This window comes from Limulus polyphemus, unplaced genomic scaffold (assembly GCF_000517525.1).
Source record: "Limulus polyphemus unplaced genomic scaffold, Limulus_polyphemus-2.1.2 Scaffold887, whole genome shotgun sequence".
Taxonomy (NCBI): Eukaryota; Metazoa; Arthropoda; class Merostomata; order Xiphosura; family Limulidae; genus Limulus; species Limulus polyphemus.
In genome coordinates this window covers 346,418-368,876 of record NW_013666497.1, presented here as the reverse complement: position 1 = coordinate 368,876, position 22,459 = coordinate 346,418, and the positions used below count along the sequence as shown (strand labels likewise).

At 31.1% G+C, this 22,459-nt stretch overlaps 1 protein-coding gene across 2 annotated transcripts in view; it reads right to left on the bottom strand.

Annotated features, from left to right (window-relative positions):
• LOC106461050 (YLP motif-containing protein 1-like) overlaps positions 1–22,459 on the bottom strand; it is a 65,993-nt gene that overhangs the window by 16,353 nt on the left and 27,181 nt on the right. For both annotated transcript variants that reach the window (XM_013920835.2, XM_022387875.1), the window contains exons 11-18: positions 18,982–19,246; positions 15,673–15,895; positions 12,476–12,595; positions 10,566–10,742; positions 9,929–10,015; positions 9,660–9,743; positions 8,917–9,012; positions 3,259–3,310 (exon numbers count right to left, since the gene is read on the bottom strand). In XM_013920835.2, the coding sequence (XP_013776289.2) occupies positions 3,259–3,310; positions 8,917–9,012; positions 9,660–9,743; positions 9,929–10,015; positions 10,566–10,742; positions 12,476–12,595; positions 15,673–15,895; positions 18,982–19,246 (1,104 nt within the window). The remainder of the gene's footprint in view (positions 1–3,258; positions 3,311–8,916; positions 9,013–9,659; positions 9,744–9,928; positions 10,016–10,565; positions 10,743–12,475; positions 12,596–15,672; positions 15,896–18,981; positions 19,247–22,459) is intronic.

Sequence of the window (22,459 nt, the reverse complement as noted above, 5' to 3'; positions counted from 1 at the left end):
TTTTAATGTGTCGGTCATTCCCTCTATTCGTTAGTAAAAGATTAGACCAAGAGTTGGCGGTGGGTGATGATGACTAGCTACCTTCCCTCTAATCTTACACTACTAAATTAGTGGCGGCTAGCGCAGATAGCCCTCGCGTACCTTTGCGCGAAATTCATAACAAACAAACAAACAACAATACGTAGATGTATTTAAACACAATGCTATAAAACCAGTCTGAATAAAATAATTCTATATGTAATATTGAAATTACAATGCTCACACGAATAACATGACCAAAACTCAGTGACATCATGATACAACTTTTCAAGATGAAAACGCAAACACAAAAACAAATTTCTAGTTCCTACAGACGATTCCCCGTCGAATGTATTTTTGTTGTTAACCATAAAGCTACACAATTGGTCTATCTGTTCTCTGTCTACCGCGGGTATCGAAATCAGATTTCCATCGTCGTAAGTCCTCAGACTTACCGCTGAGCCACCTGCATTAAAAAACACCAACAATGCATTGGAAACTTGAAACATGCATTGAAAGTTGGAATGCGAATTACGTGTATAATAACTAAAATTTTGTCCGTATGCAATCCAATACACAGCTCAGAATGTTTGAAATAACTATTAGAACAATGGTAGCATTCGTACCTAACAATCATGAACAAGCAAAGTTTCTTTTATCAGGGAGAAATACTATCACCTGAAACTATATTTCTCAACATTAACCTAGTTTCAAAGTAACATTCCGCCACACTATCAGTATTGAAAATGTTGGTATTAAAGGGAACAGAGAACACAATACTTTCACGGTTTTCTCTTAAACACTGAACTTAAGAAAAAACAATATTCTATAAAAATCGTGTACAATACTCCTAAAATCTTAAGAGCCAAAATAAGTCCACTGTTGATTGTTCTTGGCTCTCACGACCCCTCCTCTTCTGAATATGTAATATAATCATTTGTAACCTAATGTTTATAAAAGAACAAATTCAAAAAAAAAAAAAACAAGTCAAATTACCTATTTATTTCACTCTTACTCTGTCGAAATTACTGAAACAAGTACTGGTAAGAATTACCTCGAAGATACAGTTTACATCTTTCAGTTCATGTTTCACTTGAATTAGATGAAGATATTTCATTAAAAGTTCCAACAACACGAAGCACCGATTTTTTTTAAGGGAACTGTTAAAAAAATGTGATACATAATGTCCAATATTTTCGACAAAACAGATTTAATAAGTATAAATTGTGTAATTAAAGAAATATACTCGAGATGATTATTAAAAAAGAAACGTCCGTCATTTAAGATGTAACCCTACCGCCATCTATCAGCAATATAGTGAAATAAAAAACTTTGAAACATCATACATGATAAATGATTTTGTAATGTTCAGATTACATAAACAATCTTAAATGGACTGGTTGTTTTTGAAACTATTTTCTAACTTAATCAATGAAATGAAAATCAATAAGAGCAATATATATGTGATATACCTAAGTAACAATACAAGTGTCAGATACATAAAGCTTCACATAACATCATTACACATTACAATTTCTTTTCAGGCACGTTGTGCTAATACACTAAGAGTAAAAAACACAAACCGACGATTTTTAGCACAATGAAAGGTAATCTCTTTATTGTTAGTTACAGTCGACTAGTTCCGGTAACACAACACTGGTGATGGTAACTGTCTTAACGAAACTAGCCGGCTACTAATAGAGTTTACCCTTCATTGTGCCAAAAAACGTCAGTTTTTGTGTCAGGAAAAAATATCAATAAAATCAGTCTAGTTTAAGTCATTATGAAATTTAGAACAGTTGCCTAAAATGTTCACATCTGTATAAAAGAAACGTTGTATTAACACTTAGTGATACTCACAGCACAATGATGGTTTTATAACACACAATTGCATTTTTCTTAATTTATTATTCATCATAAACGTTTATGGAAATCATATAACATATCAATCTGTCCAATTTTATTTTCTATACTGTGCTTTGAAACAAACAAACGCTGCAATAAACCCTGTTCCGATATTTAATCTTCAATATAACACAATTAATGTCCACTACAATCTACTCTAACGGGACGCAAACCATGAATTCCGAAGTCACAATACGGGACCGCTAACCATTAACTCACATCGGATCAATGCTCTGTAATATCAATACTTTTAAAGTAATGCCCCCAAAGCTTATTAAAATTCTCCACACCGAAACGCATCGGACATTTGAAATATACAGTTTTATTGCTTATTTGTGAACGCCGTTGTAAAAGGCGAAAACTCGAACATATCAAAAAGTGCAATTAAACGTAAAAAGTAATATTTTAGCGATCTAATAAGATCATGTTTTTAACTGAAGGTAATATTTTTAGCAATCTAATAAGATAATGTGTTTTTAAGCTAAATTATATCACCTAAAACACACATTTGTTTTTACTAAAAACCAAAAGTTTAGTAAAATATTGATGTATACAGTTGTATCTGAAGAATGAACGGAATGAGTGGCTTAACACATATTCTCGGTGCTAATGTATAAATAAATACTTAAGTTATATATTTATTTCGCTATACTTTAATAAGACATTATTCGAGGTTCAAGAAATTATTTTTATTATTGCCATTCTCAAAACTACAATATTTTCTATCTATTTAATAAATAAATACAAGCAAGACTACGATTTAAAAAAAAAGTTTCCACCACCATTATTTATCAAACATTTTTTACACAAAAATCGTTATCTAAAAAATATTAACAAATAATAAGCCACTGTATAATTTATCCATAGCAAATAAGTAATATTTAATGCCACAAAGAAATTTGCAAGAGGCGGTAAACGGAAACTTAGGCTTAGGAGTAACTTCAAAGTTGCCTTAAATTATAATTGGAAAATGTCAAACTTACGTTTCAACTTATTAGCGTGTATTTCACATTTTTTATTAAGTCTTAAATAAGATGTAAAACATACACCTAATTACAAGTGTAAAAGTCTAAATGTATATTAACATATACATATTTAATATAATTAATTACATACGAAACAACAACAATAAAAACTCACTGGAATGAAATCCAAAACGACTCGCTTGTTTTTTTATTTAGAGTGAAATTATACAGGGGATCATCGTTTCATCTCCATAATCAATAGCTTATTATTCAAAAGTTGCGAACCTAAATCTGAGACACACGTCCAAACAAACAAACAAAAAATTAAATTTCTTTTGCACTTTCTTAAAATTATTCTTTAATATCTTACCTAGCTTTTCTTCAGTGGATTCCATTTTTTCCCAGCGGCTTGGCACATGAACCTGCATTAAAGTCCCAAAAATTGGTTTAAAATTATCAACCCAAAACTCACAAGTACACGTCTTACTTTAACGCCTAAAAACTAACAAACACTTATAGTACTCTGAGAAATTAACTATTAATAGTAGTGAAGGAACACTTAGGCCTAAAGTTTGTCGAAAAACAGTAACATTCGCTTGCTAAAAATTTTTATTTCTTAAAAACTAACGAATTTTCGGCATCAATAGTCTAGAAGAAGAGATGACAAAACCTGGTGAAGAGAGGTTTAGTCAGACACGATATAAAAACTCCTGAATTATCTTAGTTTATTACTAGAATCATACAATATAGAAAGCCAAATTAATTTAAACACTAAATTATTGGCGCTCAGCGTAAGAATGAAATGATTATAGATATTCTGCTTTCACTGATGAAAAGTAGATAAGTCACAAAAGAAATCTGTTAACTCTGGCGCTTTCAAAGGGTAGATCTTTAAAATGAGCTACAGTTATCAGGTTTCTTCTTTTGCTATTTTAAAAACTTCTGGAAGCGCTATCGTTATGAAGTTCAGTTTGGTGATTTAAATATTTTTTTGAAAGCGCTAGGGCCACCGAGATTTCTTGTTTCGTGATTTTAAAACCTTCTAGAAGCGCTAGGGTTGGAGAGTTTTGTGACTTAAAAAATACAAACTAATAATAATATTCACAGAAAAACAAAGTCTTAACCAGTGGAGTGGGATGAACTCAAAGACGTATCAGCCCCTCGCGTTTTTTTGAAATCATAAGTCCTTGTATTACATTTCTGTGATGGATATCAGTTTCCGTTTTATCCAGTAACTTTCACATATTATGAACGAATCAACCATGGTTTTTAAGGCGTGGTTTGTCTTGTGTAAGATGATGGATACTGTAAAAGTGCTGAAAGATCTTTCGTTTTGTTTTTTCAAACAAAAATTTTAGCTAGTGAATGTTACTGTTTTTTTTTTTAATAAGCTAATCGTATACCAAAATTCATCAATGTATATTTAAATAACTAATGAATTGTGGTACACCGATATAATTTTCTGACAAAAGTAATGTGAAATACTTATATAAAAAAAAAGTACACATGCTTTTAGGGTTAGCAGAAAAAACATGAGAGAAAATGCAGAGGGTAGAGATTTTTCAGAAAATTAACAAATACACGGCAAGCCTCAGGGCATTAACTTCTTCATTAAACTTTATTAACCTACAATACGACAAATGAGTATTCAAAGAAAAATACAGTAAATTCAAAATATAAACATACAATGAAGAATTTAATGGCCAGAGAAATGTCAAGTATTTGTATTATTCTTCATGTCCCTAAAATTATTCAACACTTATGTGTTTAGAAAACATAACAATATTATGTTATGATTTCATTTATGACTTTTCCTAGTATTGTAACAGTGGCATTTTAAGACCCTGAAGAGTCAATTTTTATATTTCAAATTGCAGATTTTTTGGAACAACTGGGGCAGACACATTCTGAATATTACTCCAGCGCCAATAATGACTAAAATACAAATAATATGTACACTTACCTCCTTCTCACCTGTTTCTTAATGAGATGAACTGTTCTTAATAAATTATTTTAGCAAGACAGATGTGGAGTTCAAACGGGATTTCATATCGAAAGCAGTAACTTCAGAAACAGTGGATTAATAAACTAAGGTGTTATTGTCTAAGGACTTCTTGTCAATGTTTAGAAAGATTTTGAAAATGTCCAGCACTTAAAAATTAGTTTGTGATGATCATCTGATCCAATACTCACAAATAAGGGTATGTGATAGGTGTCTACATAATCATATCTTTATTTCCTTTATATTATCAAGTATAAAAATAATTATTAGTGAATACTCAACATCCTTCAACAAGTATTAATTTTAGGTGTGCATATTTGAAAATGTACTCCTTATATTCTGTACTATTAACTAGTTATTTTTTCCTTTACCATAATCATAATAAAGGAAATACACTTAAACAAAACAAACTACTCAAATTATTTATTTTATTAGCCCCAACCTTTTTCTTTAATAAAGGTAGGCCTAGTAGCTCTGTATATATATATATATATATATTCTATAGTGTTTACAGATAAGTGGCAGAATCTTGTATTTTTAAACTGGAAAAAAAATTCAAGCTTGTTTTTTTGTGAATTTTTTTTTCAATTCTGTCATCAAATCTTATCTAGATGATTCACAAGGTAATGTAAATGAAATAACCTGATTAATTAAACAAGTGAAACGTCAATCAAATCAACAAAAATGAGCTAAGTAACAGCATGAAAAAAGGTTCTTGCAGCGACAATTGAGATTTTTAGTTTCTGCAACATTGGAATAGTCTAGTTAGGCCAATTGTACAGATGAACATTTGACAGAGTTAACTGTTCAGTAACTTACACTCTTAGTTTGATCTATACAGAATGGCATTGATTACAAAAAGCTACAACTGCTCATGTAAAAAAAAAAATGTGAAAGGTGAACTTGAAAATAAAAAAAATTAGACACATATATTATGATTTTTTTTCTTTACAGACTAGTCGGGTACATTATGAAAACTACCGTTAACTAGTTAACAAAAAACAGCTGAATTGTTACAACTATTCTTTCTTAGTACAAGAAAAGTAGGAAAATGTTTACCTAAGTTTACAAAATAAAAGGTAACCTATAAAAAAATTCATCAATGTTTCATGTTCAGGTATATAGTCTTGGTCATGAAGATCATATGAAATCACTTTTAATTGAGCTTTTCCAAGCTGCTTGAACTTTGTTTTAAATATTTTTTTACTCATCAAACACTGTACTTGTATTTCATCATCAGTATAAAACATGATGGCAGCTTCTAATTGTCAAAATACATGGAAAATAAATATATCAATGACCTTACAATGGTCAATAAAAACAACTGACAGACTGATGTCTCTGCATTGTATATTAAAACCTCAGATACAAATTACATTTAAGTTGAGATGGGAATATATTTTTATTTTCACAGAAAATGTATGTATATATGTCTATACATAAACCTCATAAGTATTAGTAGTTTTAAAACTAGTAAAAATATTCAAATGTAGGTAATGGAAGCATAACAAAAATGCACAGTGCTTGTAGCTTTTCAATTAATGAGCAACATATTTAACTGAACAGGATACTGATGGGTTAGTTTATATAGTCTTTACTGAATATTTTAAATTTGGAATACTGGAGTGCTCTTGAACATGTATTAAACCACATACAAGTGAGCCATATGTGTCATTAACAGCACTAAGGTCAACTTTATATATACATAAGCAATGCATAATCAACTTTCAAGCATGCTAATTTTTAACTTAAAAAAATGTAATTCTATTCTATAACCCCTTAAAACACAACCATAAAGCAGCCTGTTAAAATAACTTGATGTGTCTAATGGAGCCCTTACGTACTCACAATAACTGTAATTTAAAAGCTGCAAAACAAATTCAAAAATTACTCTAAAGCTACTGTATACTAAATGGTTGAGTTATATTGTTTTTACAGTAAGTTGTTTACAGTTATCTAGAAAAATTTATGAGCTGTAAAGCCTTATTTATGAGAAAGTTATTACTGGAAAATGTGTACTTAAAATGTAAACACTTTTGGAATTTTTTATTTTTTTTACTCAAATCATCATTTATTCTTTTGTTCCTTAACTTTATTAGATGGCCTGTCTTTAAACATCTTTCAGGTATTTTGTGAGCTTATTAGAATCAACTGCAAGGTGCTTCTATCTGGAGCTGATAGTTGTGGTTAAAACATGCATGTCTTTGTAATAAAAGATGAGCTTAACTTTAACAAAATGTCATCAACTAATCTAAGGCAATTATATTCAATGCTTTCTGTTTATTGCATAAAACAATACATACAAAATTCCTGCTGAGAAAAGCCATATACAAACCTGAATTTAATTATAACTATTAACCACAAATTGCATCCTCAGTTACAAAAGATCATAATACCACATGGTGCTGTTAAATGGCCATTAAATACTGTCTATGATTGGCACTCACTGAAGCTGGTGTCTCTTATTTATTTATTGAGAATACATCTCACTATCTGTAGCTGCATTTGAATTTGGTTGTCTGAGAAGAAAGCAGCTGGACTATCAAAAGAAAACATGCATCAATAATACATGAAGTCTTCCAAGATAATTAAAAACTTCCAGATTCAACCCTAGAAGTTTGCAAGTTCCTCAGCAGGATATCAAATTATTCAAGGTGAAGAAATAATGGCTTTAATTCCATGCTTTCAAAATTGTAAGACCTTTAGTCTTAGCAATTATTTGCAGAATTTTAAAAATGAGCTGAATATACAAGTGATCAAGGCTCACACTTTATTCTCCAATAGTATTCTGAACATACAACAGATACACAATACAAAATAAGCTCCTTAGTGTGTGCAGTAGGAATAAGCAAGTCACTAAAAGCTGTGTTACATACACTGAGGAAAAAAATGTTGAATTTACAGTGGGTGCCTACCAATTAGCCAAAGTTTATGGCTTTCAAAAATTGCCATCTGTTCAATAAATAAATACTTCTTAAAATATAATTTTAATTTATACTCTGATGTTTTTCAGACTTTAAAACTCTTACAAGGATAATGCTTCTGTGTATCATACCATTCAATGTAACCTTGTTAAATGATAGTTTGATAAACATTTTATAATATACAAGATAAAGAAATATTTAGTTTAGTTTAGAATGTATGAATTGAATGTTCACAGGCATAAAGTAAGCATGTTACTTTTTAAACATATTTTTTCATGCTTATTATGTATTTAAAGTATGACCTATGTGTTTAGTACTTTATCTTTTTCCCACACAAGTGATAAATATTAATATTTAAATTTTTAGCCTCTTTTTAATACTTGTAGCTAATATATTAATATATGAAATGCATCAGATCAAGATAATTAAACATTTCACATGTACAGCAACTTAAAATTTGATACAGTTGTATGATTCTTTGATATCTTGAAAATGATACACATTAAAAAGAAGTTTACTGTAAATAATATGTTCCAAAGCTTTAGGTGAACCATTCAAGCAAGCTTTTTTAAGACCTGTGATTGACTCTAAGGCATCCGGTCATGGTTTGCATTAATACCAATGACTCTTAATGAAAAGATACATAACTCAAAATGAACAATAAACAAAAGATGCCAATCAAAACTAACATGAAAGCCTTTCTAAGTTGGATTGACTTACTAACAAAATAAACTATTAAACGGTTGAAAACTCCACTTTATAAGCATAACAACTAGACAGAGCCAGAATGTTTTCCATTTGTTTATTTCATTACATGAGAGCAGAATTAAATACTATAATTTACATTTTGTGATGATCAGAAAAATGGCTGTAAAATTTTACTTCATTAATTTTCATTAAATAATGTAATATTAAATTACTCAAAATAATGGTAAGAAAACTAATAAACAAGTTTGACTATTTAAAAATATTATTTTAAAAGACCTAAAAATATCAATTTTACATTAAATGTAACATGTGTTAATAATCTTTCTGCAGAAAATCTCGCATTTTCTTTTGCATGACCTATACATTTCACATAGAAGTCTGTAAAATTACTTACAGGTAAGTCTTCCTCCTCATCATCATCATCATCACTTCTTTGCTTGTTCTCATTTTTAGTATTCTCTTCTTCTGGTACAAAGTCTTCCATTTCAACCTATAAAAACAAGTTAAGGTTATTTATATGTTATTCCTTAATTAAATACAGAACTTACAATATTTTTAAGCTACATCTTGAAATATATATGGAATATCCTTTGATACTGCTTTGCTAAAGTTAATAATTTATGATAATGGTTAGGAAAATAAAGAGGATACCTCCATGATATACCCTGCAAGAAGAACCAGGATATTTGTACGATCGAGCGTAAATAGACACATGGCTAGAACATTTCTATGATACTATCAACATAGTCAGGATATCTCAATGAAACTGCTTGAAAATATGGTAAGTTATTTCTACGATGCGATGTAAAAATGCTTGGGGATTTTCATGTTAAATGGACAAGATTCATGTTTTTTAAAAGTTTACTGCAATAACAATTAGACAGATATGCATGGCTTGTGAAGCTGATTCTGATAATTCTAAGCTTAATTGCCCCAAAACACCCGGTCAATGACGCTAATCACAAAGTTATACTATCTAGACAATAATACATGGTTTACGAAGCTCATTGACAAGAGCTTAGTCGACAAAGATGCCTTTCTATAAAAAATTCATCAGAATTTTACTAACCTGAGTAAATCTTCATACGATTTGTTCTAAATAATAAAAATCACAGAAAATGCAGTATCTGAACATACCTCAGTAATAGCAGCATCTTGAAGCAATGATCGGATGTCAACAAGAATGTAGTTGGTAGGTGTAGATTCCCAGTGGCTAACCATCTATTGTGACAACCATGACATATTTATTAAAATCCAATGTATAGCATACAAAGTTACAGAAACATTTTAAGCTTTCTAATTCGAACCTTACGAAACCTTTTAAATACAAAGATTGAAACACTGTATATGAACAAAATACGATCTATACAGAGCATGTTACTTTTGTGTAGATTGTATAAACATACCTTTTGAATATCTTCTTGAGACCGTTTGTGAATGTTTCTTTTGTGGCATATGCTAGGATCCATACACTCCATCTCTGCTACATACACCTGTATATATATATTAATATATATTAATTTCAAACCAATGCATTAAATAAATGGTGTATAATCACAACCAGTGTGCTAAAAATAATTGCAAGGTCATAAATAGAAAAGAATTTACGAATTAATTCCAAACCAATGTGTTATATAAATGTTATATATTAACACAACCAGTGAGCTACAAATAGTTGTGGGTCAGAACCAGAAAATGATTTAAAAAAAATTTTTTTTTAAGATAATTATTTCATGATCTTTAAGCAGTTAGACCAGGGTGTTATAAATATAATTATCATTATTCACAATTTGGATGTTTTATATGACTGATTTTTATACAAAGATCTCCACCCCTTATACAGTCTATTTAACATTTACAACAAACACAGTTTTGCATTGTTTTTCGTGTATAGCAGCTAACAAAATTTTGAGCATTATGATAAAACACAATTATCTTATTTCTCCTATCATCTACAGAAATATGAATATTTTGATTTTTTATTACAAAAACAGCCATATTTTTTCAAATCCAACTTTTATTACTATTTGTAAAACTATATACCTGAAAGCCTTTCTGTTTAGCATAGGTCCAATAATTTTCAAACTGCTTTACCCTACTGTTAACAGCATCCACTATGATGACAGGGAAAAATCTATCATCTACTGTTTTTTTGAAAGATTTAAGTAAACTTAAACTATATGCTTCTTCCATTTCTGGCTCATAGTCATATTCAAATTCCTGTCAAAAATAAAGAATTGTTTTAAATACAAAAAAAGCAGAGTAAAAATGATAAATACATATTTAATCTAATAACCAGCTTTTGACAATCACTGACCTGATTGACAATAAAGAACTTTTAAAAACTGAGAAAGTTCTAAAAACAGTATTAATTAAAATCAAATGATGATACAGAATTCAGAGGATAAGATCATTCCAGGTTTGACTATTATTTAAGTTTGTATTTACTCTCTCCTACATTCAATAAACATGTAACTTAAAAATATTTATTGAATGATTATGAACAAATTTTGAAAGAGCCTTCATAAAGCTTCTTTAGATCAATAATCTCCTGAAATACTTCTAAAAAAATATATCCTACCAATTACCAACAGCTAAGCATGTGAATAAATTGATCAAAATTAACTTTGACGTCTTTTTCTATTTATTTAGTTTTGTAAAACTTTTCTGTGAATGCTCAGTCATTCTATATTAGATTTTATACAACATCAACAGAAAAACAACAAAATATTGTAACTTATAGTCTGTATATACACACTTCATATTCACATCAGGATAGAAATATTTGGCTTAGTAATTTAAAAATTAGCCTCAAATATCTAGGAATAAAAAGTACAACATAAAAGAAGCACCGACTCGTCTTCAGATATAAATAAGACTGTAAAACTAAAAGTGTGGTACCACATTCACAAGGTGTCCATAACTAATTAAGTCTTGACTCACACTCCAAAAGTACTAATTAGGCTGAATGATTTAAGATTTTAAGCTTTTTGTCTACACAGCAGAGGAGAACTGCTATGAGACAGAGGTAATAGTATATACTAGCCACAACCTGCAAAACATTTGCAGTAATTTTCATGATCTTCGCTTGAATTTTCCTTATTCTATCATTTTCACACATGCCGTTTAAGCTACACTTTCTTGCAAGCATTATGTGTTAGGCTGATAAATCCTGATATATTTGAAAAAAACTTTAAGTACTCAAAAAAAAACTCATATAGCCGTGTTTATAGCAGTGTATGAAATGAACCTAAATAAATTATTGCAAAGTAAAGTAAATGTAAAGTTGTAATGAAATCAAACTTGACTAAATATATGCAGAAACGTCAGAAAGCGATAAGTATATGGTTTTTAATGAACTGCGCATGCATATTTTAGACCTAAATAAGTCCAGAAAGCCCACAGAAATTGTACTTAGTGTAATGATTTTTTTTAAAGAAATTACATGTGGTTAAGTGCTGTTGGTAAGAAATACTTTGCAAATAAAAAAAGTGAAGTGAAATCAAAGCCAGGCATTACGTGATGACAACGATATTGTGTCGTTGTACTATACTCATTGCATTAAAAAGTTTGAATAAGCAAAAAACAGGTAAGGTGGTTCTGAATTGAAAAGTCCTAATGCAATCCTGACTCCTCAGACAAAAACCTTTCTTATGATACGAGTTTGTAGCGTTTGACTGAGAAATTTGCGGGAAAAATTCCGGACACACAAATGCAAGCATATCATTTCTTTATTTATGTTGGAAAGTCAGTACACACTCTTCTTTAGGTACTTATCTAAATGTTTGTTCACAAAAGTTAATATATAGTAATATCTACATTAAACTGAAACACTCGTATAATATTACACAATGTAATATTAACTTACAATAAAAACAAATTTCTAAATCCTCTTTTAATTAATTTGTATCTTATTTTTTTCCACTCTTCTAATAATTTTTTTTAACACCAACCTTTTTTCTAATACGCTTTCCAGTATCTGGATCTTTGACAAGCTTCTCCGTTTCGACCATAAAATAGTCATCTAGACAAAGAATCCTTGGGGCTGAGCCCCCATTCTCAATCTCTTTATCCTAAAGACCAGAAGGAAGCAATCAATTATTGTTGTTTTCTTTTATTTTGAAACAAAATGTTTTAAAGACAATGTTATTAATTAATATTCCAGAAAAAACGTTCAAACAGAACACTTCATTTTTTAACAGCAGTATAACTGCAGTGACAGAGATGATTATCCAAGTTACAAGTGTTTTCCTACAGTAATCTTTACAAAACAAGAGAAGACAGAATGAGTACAATCTGAGAAGCAAAACATTTTGTTATTTTAGCTAGCAGTAATTTTTTTTATTTTCATAAATAAACAACATGTTGTGTCTCTTTACACATCTAGCAATACCTGTTTCATACAGTAAGAACATCACATGCCATACCAGCAAGCACAATTAGTAGCAAGTATAACTAAGCCGATAACTATTGTTATAAGGTTTCAAGTACTAAAAGAATTCCACGTGTGGACACATTTTTTCTGTTAATACGTATGATGAAATTATAAACCACACTGTTACCTTACATTATGAAGCACATCAAAGTTCCATTGCCCTTAAGTTTAAAACCAAAAATTTTTTTGATTTTGAAAAGTATTTTCTAACAGATAAAAATATTAATTAAGTAAAGAGAAATGTAAAACTGATCCAAAATAACATTTTCTCAATATACTTTTAAAATTTAAATACATTAAGTTCTTTTTTTCTACAACTGGAAATACGTCTGAAACATAAGCACAATCAGAATGATTAAACAATAAATAAGAAAAATAATGCATCAAATTAATACCTAAGGGCCTACTGGTTTTGGCTTTAAATATTTAATGCAATACACAATAATAATAACAAATTATATTTTAACTCAACTAAGAATTTTTCAACCTGAACATCACCTTATGTGCACATGGACTAAAATGATCAGGCCAGGGACCTCTTTTAGGTGTAAAGATCTTTGATTGTGAACTACTGACCAAAAGGAAGGTAACCAGTCAGCAGCACCTGCAGCCATAATAGCTTTGTCTAGCTCTCTGACCCGATTAATCGAACTGACTCTCACTTTCATAATGCACCCACCTGTGAAATTGTAGGGCATATTTCAGTGGCATTATGTCTTACACCCTAGATCCTTTGATCCTGGACCCAATATGCTAATCACTTGGCCATACCTAGCCCTAAAACTCAACTGGGTTTATAGCAATAGACACAACTTAAAGCAACATACATTTAAAGTCCAACAGTCTCACGTAAGTTTAAACCTATATTCATGAGTAGGTGTCCAATGTACATGCCACAATCTTTTACAAAATACTATTCACATTGGTGTTATGTATTTGATGTCAGAGTTACCAACTGTTCTTTTTACCCTACACGGCCAAGTTACTGACAGTTTATGGAAGAGGAATGAATACCAGATAAAATATACAGAAATATTGAAAAAACTGAAGTTAAGAATTTCAAAGGTTCTAAAGATTATGCAAATGCAATCTGTATGATGGGCAAAAGCATTTTTATTCTTCACTTGTCAGAATCTGAGTAAGGCTGATGTCAAGTCATAGACTCATCTTGTATGAAAATATTTTTGTAATACATCTGATTGTTTGTGTACAATAGACTATATTTTACTAAAAGCTCGTCACATTCAAAACAAGTAGACACAGTAAATTCAAAATTATAGTCAACATTTCTTCTTCAATACAGACATTCAGTTAATGAATGAGATTATAATTTTAAACTCTAATATTAAAATTGTAAGTACCTATGCCTATGATAAATAACAGGCTTACCTGGAAACCTACTAGGCATAATGTTGATTTTATAATGAGGTCTAGCCTAATTGAAACTTGGATCTAAAAATTAAGATACAGCTAAAACTTTTAACCTCAGTAATCAAAAGTGTTATACAGAATACAAGTTTGTTTTCATTGTGCAAGAAGTCACGGTATTCACTTTGAACATGCAACCTGCAGTATCACTACCTCTTCTGCATCAGCTTTTAATACAAGCCTAAAATGAAACAGATGTAAAGTGTTCTCATTTTAAGGAAGTCAATAACTTTTTACCAAAAATGTATTTTTTTATTTAAAATATAACAATTTTGTAGTGTAACAGTAATTATTTTTCATTTGCTACCAATTTTTCTTGGTTATTAAAACCAATCATAAATATTCAAGCAACCAGTACAGATATAACAAAATCTACTGGGTAAGGTGATACTATCGTAAGACACGTGGTAAACGAAGCAAGAAACTGTCTAGCTACAACTGTAAACAGCATTTATTAATACTTCACTTTAGATATCTCATTAAAATATGAACTTAAAACACATTTTGAACATTTAAGGTGTGTTTTTCAACAACACCAATGAATGTTTCTTATGTAATTTAACTTGTCCTATTATTTGCAAAAGTTGGAACATGGGAATATAACTGAGAAAACAATATTTTAATACTTCTAATGAATGACTCGTTAAAACTGATGTCTAGATAAACTGAAGTAGCACACTTCATACCTGTACAATTCTTATTACCTTAAATTATGTTACAAATTCAAATTTACTAATTTTCTTTTAGAGTTGAGTTCAGGCAAGCAAGAGTGAACTAGTATCTTGCTATCAATAGTTAATTTCTTGTGCCAATACAAATTGGTTTGTGTATAATTCAATATAAATACAAAATTTTTTCAGAGTTTGTTGTTAAGCAAAAAGCTACACAATGAGCCATCTGTGCTCTGTCCACCATGTGTATCGAAACCAGATTTGTAGTGTCATAAGCTCACAGACTTACCACTGTGCTACTAGGTGGCAATTTTGTTTTTTTTTGAGAGAGAGAAAAAGGTGTTAAAATACCAAACTAGAAACCTGTATATGAACATTCAGCTATTATAAGATGTACAAGTAAATAAAAATCTACTAATAAACAACAAATGAAGCACCCAATGAGACAAGTTTTATAATAACAGTATTTAGTGAAAAATAATCAGGTCTCAAGTTGCTTTATTTCCTTTGTTCATTAATAATGATCATGATATAAGTATTATTATTTTACTGAATCACATTTAAATAAAAAAAATTACATTTTAAAGCAATTGTGCTGCTAATTATTTAAATTTACCTTAATTAACTTAGCTACATAGGTTTTTCCAGAGCCTGGGGGTCCTCTAAGAATAATCACTATGTGTTTTGGTCTCTGAAGTCTACCAGGTGGGCTTAGTAAATCTTCTATCCTTACAGTCTCTGTTTTCTTCTCCACAGGAGGAGTTGTTTTAGAAATGAGGTTTTCGTCAAATTTGACACTTTCTGGTCCATACGCAGGAAATGTAAAATTTTCTTTAACTCTATAGAAAAAATACACAAAACATTTTTTTTTAAACACATATTTCTTTTCATTTTTCAGGGATAAACTTTAATGATCAATAACATGTTCTAGGACAAAAGATCTCCCCCATAGCCAATAGATCTTTCACAAATAAGTTGTATACATAACATTAAACACAGTACCTCACAGCACTTACAACTATTAGTTCATTTACAATGAGCATACTCTGATAACTGAAAAACAAAATAAAAACATATGTATATATATATTTCAATAATACCAGCTCTTCACTTTGTGGAACAAAATTTGTATCTATAACTACTTTACTGTAATGTCCACTAGTGACCTCTGACCATCAGAGGCAGATAAAGCCTTGAAACAAAATGGTGCATTAGCACACCTTCAATTGTTTTTCTTGAGATCTCACCCAGATTTTTTTTTACAACGTAAAAAGACTTTTTCTGTACCACAACTGGTTAAATAAATCCTATTTCCATAAAGCATTTGTACCTTTTATTGTTGGGTAAAGAAAATAATGGGGATTAAAACTCGTAAATTTGTTGTTTTAATTGTATTCTGATGAAATGTATTAATTCAACAAAACAAATATATCATTATTATTCTATATTTAACCTACAATATTTCCCAGATTTCAGCTTACGCAGTACAGTTAAGTCTCATAATCAAATGCTTTAATCACTTCAGCCTAGTTCAAGGACAAAATTAAAATGCTACCAGTATCGTTACCACAGCTTGAAGTCACTCTCTAATCATCGACACATTAAAACGAAGAAGTCATATATGGCTGGCCAGATGTAGTTTCATGAACTTACACACATGAGTTAATGGGAATGTAGATGATTGGAAAGAAGGATATTCAAAGAATCTTGGTGTTTAAGGGCAGCTAATACTTCATCAATTCTGCTTGACAATACAGTTCACAAATACTGTAAAAGGATTTACAATAAAGTCCTGCTCCGAATATTTTCTTTGTATCAAAGATTAGTTATGATATCATACTTAGAGCTTGCATGATTTTATGTCCACCTTGTGTATCTTAAACAAAGAATAAGATTATTCTTCATTTAAAAAAAGACTTGGAAATTGAATTTAAATTACAAACATTCTAAACATAAGTCATATTTAGAGCTGTGCAATTAGTGGAATATGCTAATTGATTGTCAGGATCATTAATGATTACATTAAACTAACAGATTATTCTCATAAGATGGCAAAAAAAACAAAAAACATACGACGCTAATAATCAGAAACATTAGTTTTGACTAGTTGATTATTTTCATGACAATCAATTTAATCATGATTTCACTTAATCAATTATTTCATGTGATACTAATCAAAGTACTCACTCCACAGACAGCTGTACTGTAAGCATCTATGATCTGATTTTAGTAGTAGGAACTACAAATAACAGAATATGTGAAAGGGGCCAACAAAAGTAAGTTCAGTAACTAATACGCTTAGTGTTCCTTTGTATAAACAGCATGTGAGCAAACAATATCCATCCACACGTTCAACTTAATAAGTAACAACAATAAATGTTAATAGTACAATTCTCATAATACTAATTCCTGAATTTAAAATTTTACCTACTCCTTCATAATCGTTTTTGTACATAAAGCTATACAATTGATCCAAATTAGTTTCCTTAAGCAGTTAAAAACCCAGCCAGCAATAACACACACACATACAACAACTATTTTTATGATATCTATATGCTATTTGTTAATTACAGACATCACAAGGGAAGAAACTTATTTCACAATTAAATAACTTGTTATGTATACAACTGAGACTGACTGTGGTTAAACATTTGGGAAATACAGGTAACAGAAATCACATGTTAACTGTTGATAAGTTTTAAAAAAGCACAATATCTCATTAAAACATGAGGTATGAATAAGAAGAAATATGGCTAAACAGTCAACATTGTTTATGACTGCATACAAAACCTTTAATAACTATCAATCAGGAAAAAAAAGGGATAGCTTAAAAAAAATTATACCATGTTCTTACTTTGATAATAGTGTATGTGTCAGCTTTGATTGAACCTAATTTACAGCACGTCAAACACTAACGAGAAATGTTTTCATTATTTTTAAGCTTATAAGTTTGAAATAGCTACAAGTTAAAATTCTTATAAATATGAACAGAAACAATAAAAAAAGCAGCATGCTTATTTTTTTTTATCTTTACTCAGTGGCTACCAATTATGAGCTTAAACCTTAGCATTATAATTTTTTTGAACCTTCACTTTTTCAAATATTAACCTAGAAAAATATTTTTTCAACATAAAATTCAGTAGTTTTGTTAAATGAAATGAACTGATTATCTATTTCTGTATGTCTACAGCAAGTCGTCTATTAAGTCATGTTCTAGCAGTAAGGAAGTACAAACTGAGTAAACACATTGTATACAAAACTTAATTTTTTTAACCCTTCTCCCCTGAAAATACATTAACAGAAAACCATAAATTCTAAGCTGCACTCTATAACATATGTTATTCTACGTACCATTACCCAAAGTTAAAGATTAAGTATGAGACAACAAATATCTTGAAAAGACCATAAAGTAAGTTTTAAAAAATAGAAAGAAAAGATACAGGTAGGGCAAATAAATTTACAATGCACTAGAGCTGACTTTAATAAAGAAAAGTTGACATTATAATAAATATACTTCACAAGACTTGTATGTCAATCATTCAACTTTGAAAGTTCAAGTTAATGAATGTATTCTAAGTTTGGCTCATTACACAAAAGGTGTAAATTGCAATAAACAAATGACTTAAGAACTTCAGCAAGATTAAAAAACTGCATAGAAAATCAAAGTTTTATAAATACAAATTACAACGTATAGTAGTAAACAAAAACTGATTTAGAAAAGTGGAAACATGTGAAGCACACATCTTTTTACAGAAACACCCATGACAAATCACTCTTTTGACATTAATATTATATATTGACTCTAAGAGCTTTAATTATTCATTAGTCCAAGAAAAAGTTCATTGCGTTGCTTGAAGTACCTGTTATTATGAAGTCCTTGAAAGTTAAAAATTAATTGTAAACTGTAAATCATAAGCTACATTACCTCTTACTAGATTGAACAGATTTCTCAAGTTCCAAAACAGTTGGCTTCTCTTCTTCTTGAACTTTGGTTGATGAATTCCAAGTTTTGATATTTGAATGTCCCCTGTTGTCATCTCTAAATACTGGTGTCAGAGATTGATGACTTATGTTTTTTATATCTAATCCAGGAATATTTTGTTCTGCAGATACCTGTGGCAACCTCGAGAATTCTCTATTGGCATTTAAATTTTTAAGTGGACTCCAATCTTTCTGTTGCATTCTCATTCCTGTAATGCAGAATTGGTAATACACCAAAGTAAGAAAAATATGTAGGAATGGTAACACACCTCTCAACCTATTCCTGTGGCAATCTTAGAGATTTTTCAAGAGGTTAAAATATTGATCAAACCTTATTACAGTTATTCAAAATAACTTATTCGTTATTCTAGATAGTATCTATTAGTATTCATATGCTTTTCATAAAGCTTACCTGCTCAAACTTGAGCACAACAACCATGCAAATAATTTTAAGTTGTTGCTTTATTCATACAAGTTTTCAAATTACATCACATACTGCTGTACTTAGATATCCTACATGTACAGGACTTACCTAGCTGTGAACCATGCAAAGTCCTTCCCTTAAAACTTAAGCAGTTATTCATAAAGATCAGGACTAATCAGGGTATGAATGTCTCTCTACATCTTCAGTGCATTAGAAAAATCTTTAACTTCTTTTTAATATGTTTGGTATGCTAGATATAAACAACTTTTTGAGTTATGGTAGTGGAATCCTAATAAGGGTGAGACGGAATTTGGTGTTTGTTGCATGGACTGGTCAATGTTCACATTATGCTGTAAAGTTCTGTTGGAAAACACCTGTTTTAGACTGTTTCTTTTGGTTGAATTTCATTTATACATGTGTTGCATGCAAATTTATTCCTTTTGTTACTGTAGTCCTTTCTATTGGTAAAATGTAACATGTAAAATTATAAAGCTCTCACAAATTTATACTTTAAGTATCCATTGTGTTGAAAGGTTGTCCTTGAAATTATGAAAGAAAATTATAAAATTTATGATTCATATATTCATCAAAAGAATAAATTCAAGGAATTTTCTTAAACTTATTCCAGCCAAATTTCAAGGACCTAAAAGTTATCATTTTCCTAATCTGAAAATGTATTTCCAAAGATACTTACTTCCGCTGACACTTATAGCTATTTCTCCATCTTCCGTCTGTTCTTTGTCATCTAAACATTGTGTTCGCTTGTTCCAGTCTTTTATATCCCACTCGACTGCCCTCGACAATATCTAATTTGCAAAACTTTACATTGGCCCTCATACTCCCTCTGAGCAGGTACTGTATATAAACACTGTATGCAGACAGTATAATCAAGTTTTTGAGACTTACCCCATCCCGGTCGCTAACACCGGCTCTTAGTGGGGAGGAATGGGGGGAGTGTCAATGGAGGTAAGTTGTGTTTGGAAATATATTTTCAGATTAGGAAAATGATAACTTCCAAAACATACATATCTCCACTGCCTCTGCACAGAACAAAGATGTACCACGAGAAGTGGTACTCAAGTGGGGAAAACCGCACTACATCCAGAACAGGTATGCTCTTTACCCAGAACTACTGAAAAGTGAAAATGGTGGAATAGTACACAAGTAAGTATGATGGGCCAGCCCCATCCACACAGCTGAGGTTCAAAGACTCGGGGTGGATTTAAGGGGTCATGGTACTCATATTCCATGTTGGTGGCCAGGGCAGTTGGACTGCAAATTTATACATATCTTTGTGATAAGATCCCCACCCGCAGCCACGGAACGATGCGTTTCTAACTTCCAGATTTATGAAAGAGAGAAAGCGACACTAAAGTAGACAATCCTTCTGATCAACCTGAAGAAGTCCAAAAGACAACATTCTAGGCTAGGATTTATGGGATTAAATATGCCACTCCACTTACCCATGAAATTGTGGAGAGGACATGGAACACTGTTCCACCAAGAGCCTAAGATGGGACCGCATCACGTTTTAATTTACGAGGAGATAGTGTATCCCCTGTATGAACAACCTAAGGCCCGACAGTGTTCATAAGAGGATCCAAGCACACCCCCACTGGATAGCTAAGCTTCAAATCTGGACCAGTTTTAGAAGTCGGATCCCACGTAAGTTGGTCCTGCTCCTACCGACATCTGAGAAAATTTCCAGAGACCCAGGTAGGAGGGTCCCCAACTTTTACCTCTTCTCTGAGAGTGGATAAAATGTAATGGGTGATAAATCCCAGGACACCGCAGGATCCCAATGAATAACAAGCTGGTTCCTAGGGTTCTGTATGAGCCACATAACATCTAAGTGCTCTGACTGGACACAACAAATGATCTGGGTCTGATTGACTGTAAAGATGAGAAATGCCCTGTAAATGAATAGGAAAAAAGGATTTATTCTCTACTCTGGCAATGAGTGCTTTCGGATAGAGCAAAACACGGTTGGAATGATAGAGAGTCCACTGAACATGGACTGCAAATAAATCAGAATGGCAGCATTCAGAAGCTAACAACAATACAAAATATACCTTGAGGGAAAGGTGATACAATGAACAGGAGGCCATAAATTCAAAGGGATGACATGATAATGCATGTAAAACAACTCTAAAGTCCCAATCAGGCAGTAGAAAAGGTCATTTGGTCGAAGAATATGAAAGGATCTTAAGAGATGAGATAACATATGAGAATCAAAAACCTTCCTATACTTATAATATCGAAAGGTAAGAGATAGGGTGCTTTATATAATGAAATGGTTGAAGAATCCAAACTTCTCTCAAAAATCCACATAAAAAATAGTGATACTATGGAGACTGTTGGATGAAGCGGATTGAAGGCTCTCTGAAGACACCAATGACGATATGTAGTCCATTTCCGTTGATAGATTGTCATAGTAGGTCGACAGAGGGACTTAGTCAAATAAATGGATATTTGAGAAGTTAAACCCCTATGTCGGCAAAGGAACGCATGACTTCAATGCATGAAGCTTGAGTCGTTGAATGTCCGGGTGTTGAATTTTGGATCAAGGTTGTTTCAACAAGGATAGGCAAAAAGGTAATGGTGGACATTCCTGGAGCAACTAAAGAAGAGGAAACCATATTTGAGCAGGCTAAAAAGGTGCTATCAAGAGAACCCGACATGGGGTGGAACAAATCATAGACAAGACTCTGGGTAAGAGACAAACAGGAGGAAAGGCATACAAATGTAATCCCATCCGTATTGACTGACAGTATCTATGTGGAACTGAAGACTAGAACAACTGTAGCTGAGCATTCCAATCAGCTGCAAAGGCATTGATCATTGGAAATACAAACTGAGAACAAATCCATTGAAAGACCTCCTGATGTAACATCCATTCTGTTGGAAGAATCAGATGGGGTCAAGAAAGATGATCTGCTATCAAATTCATAAACTCTGGCACATGACAGGCCAAAAGATGGATGTCATGGGAATGAGC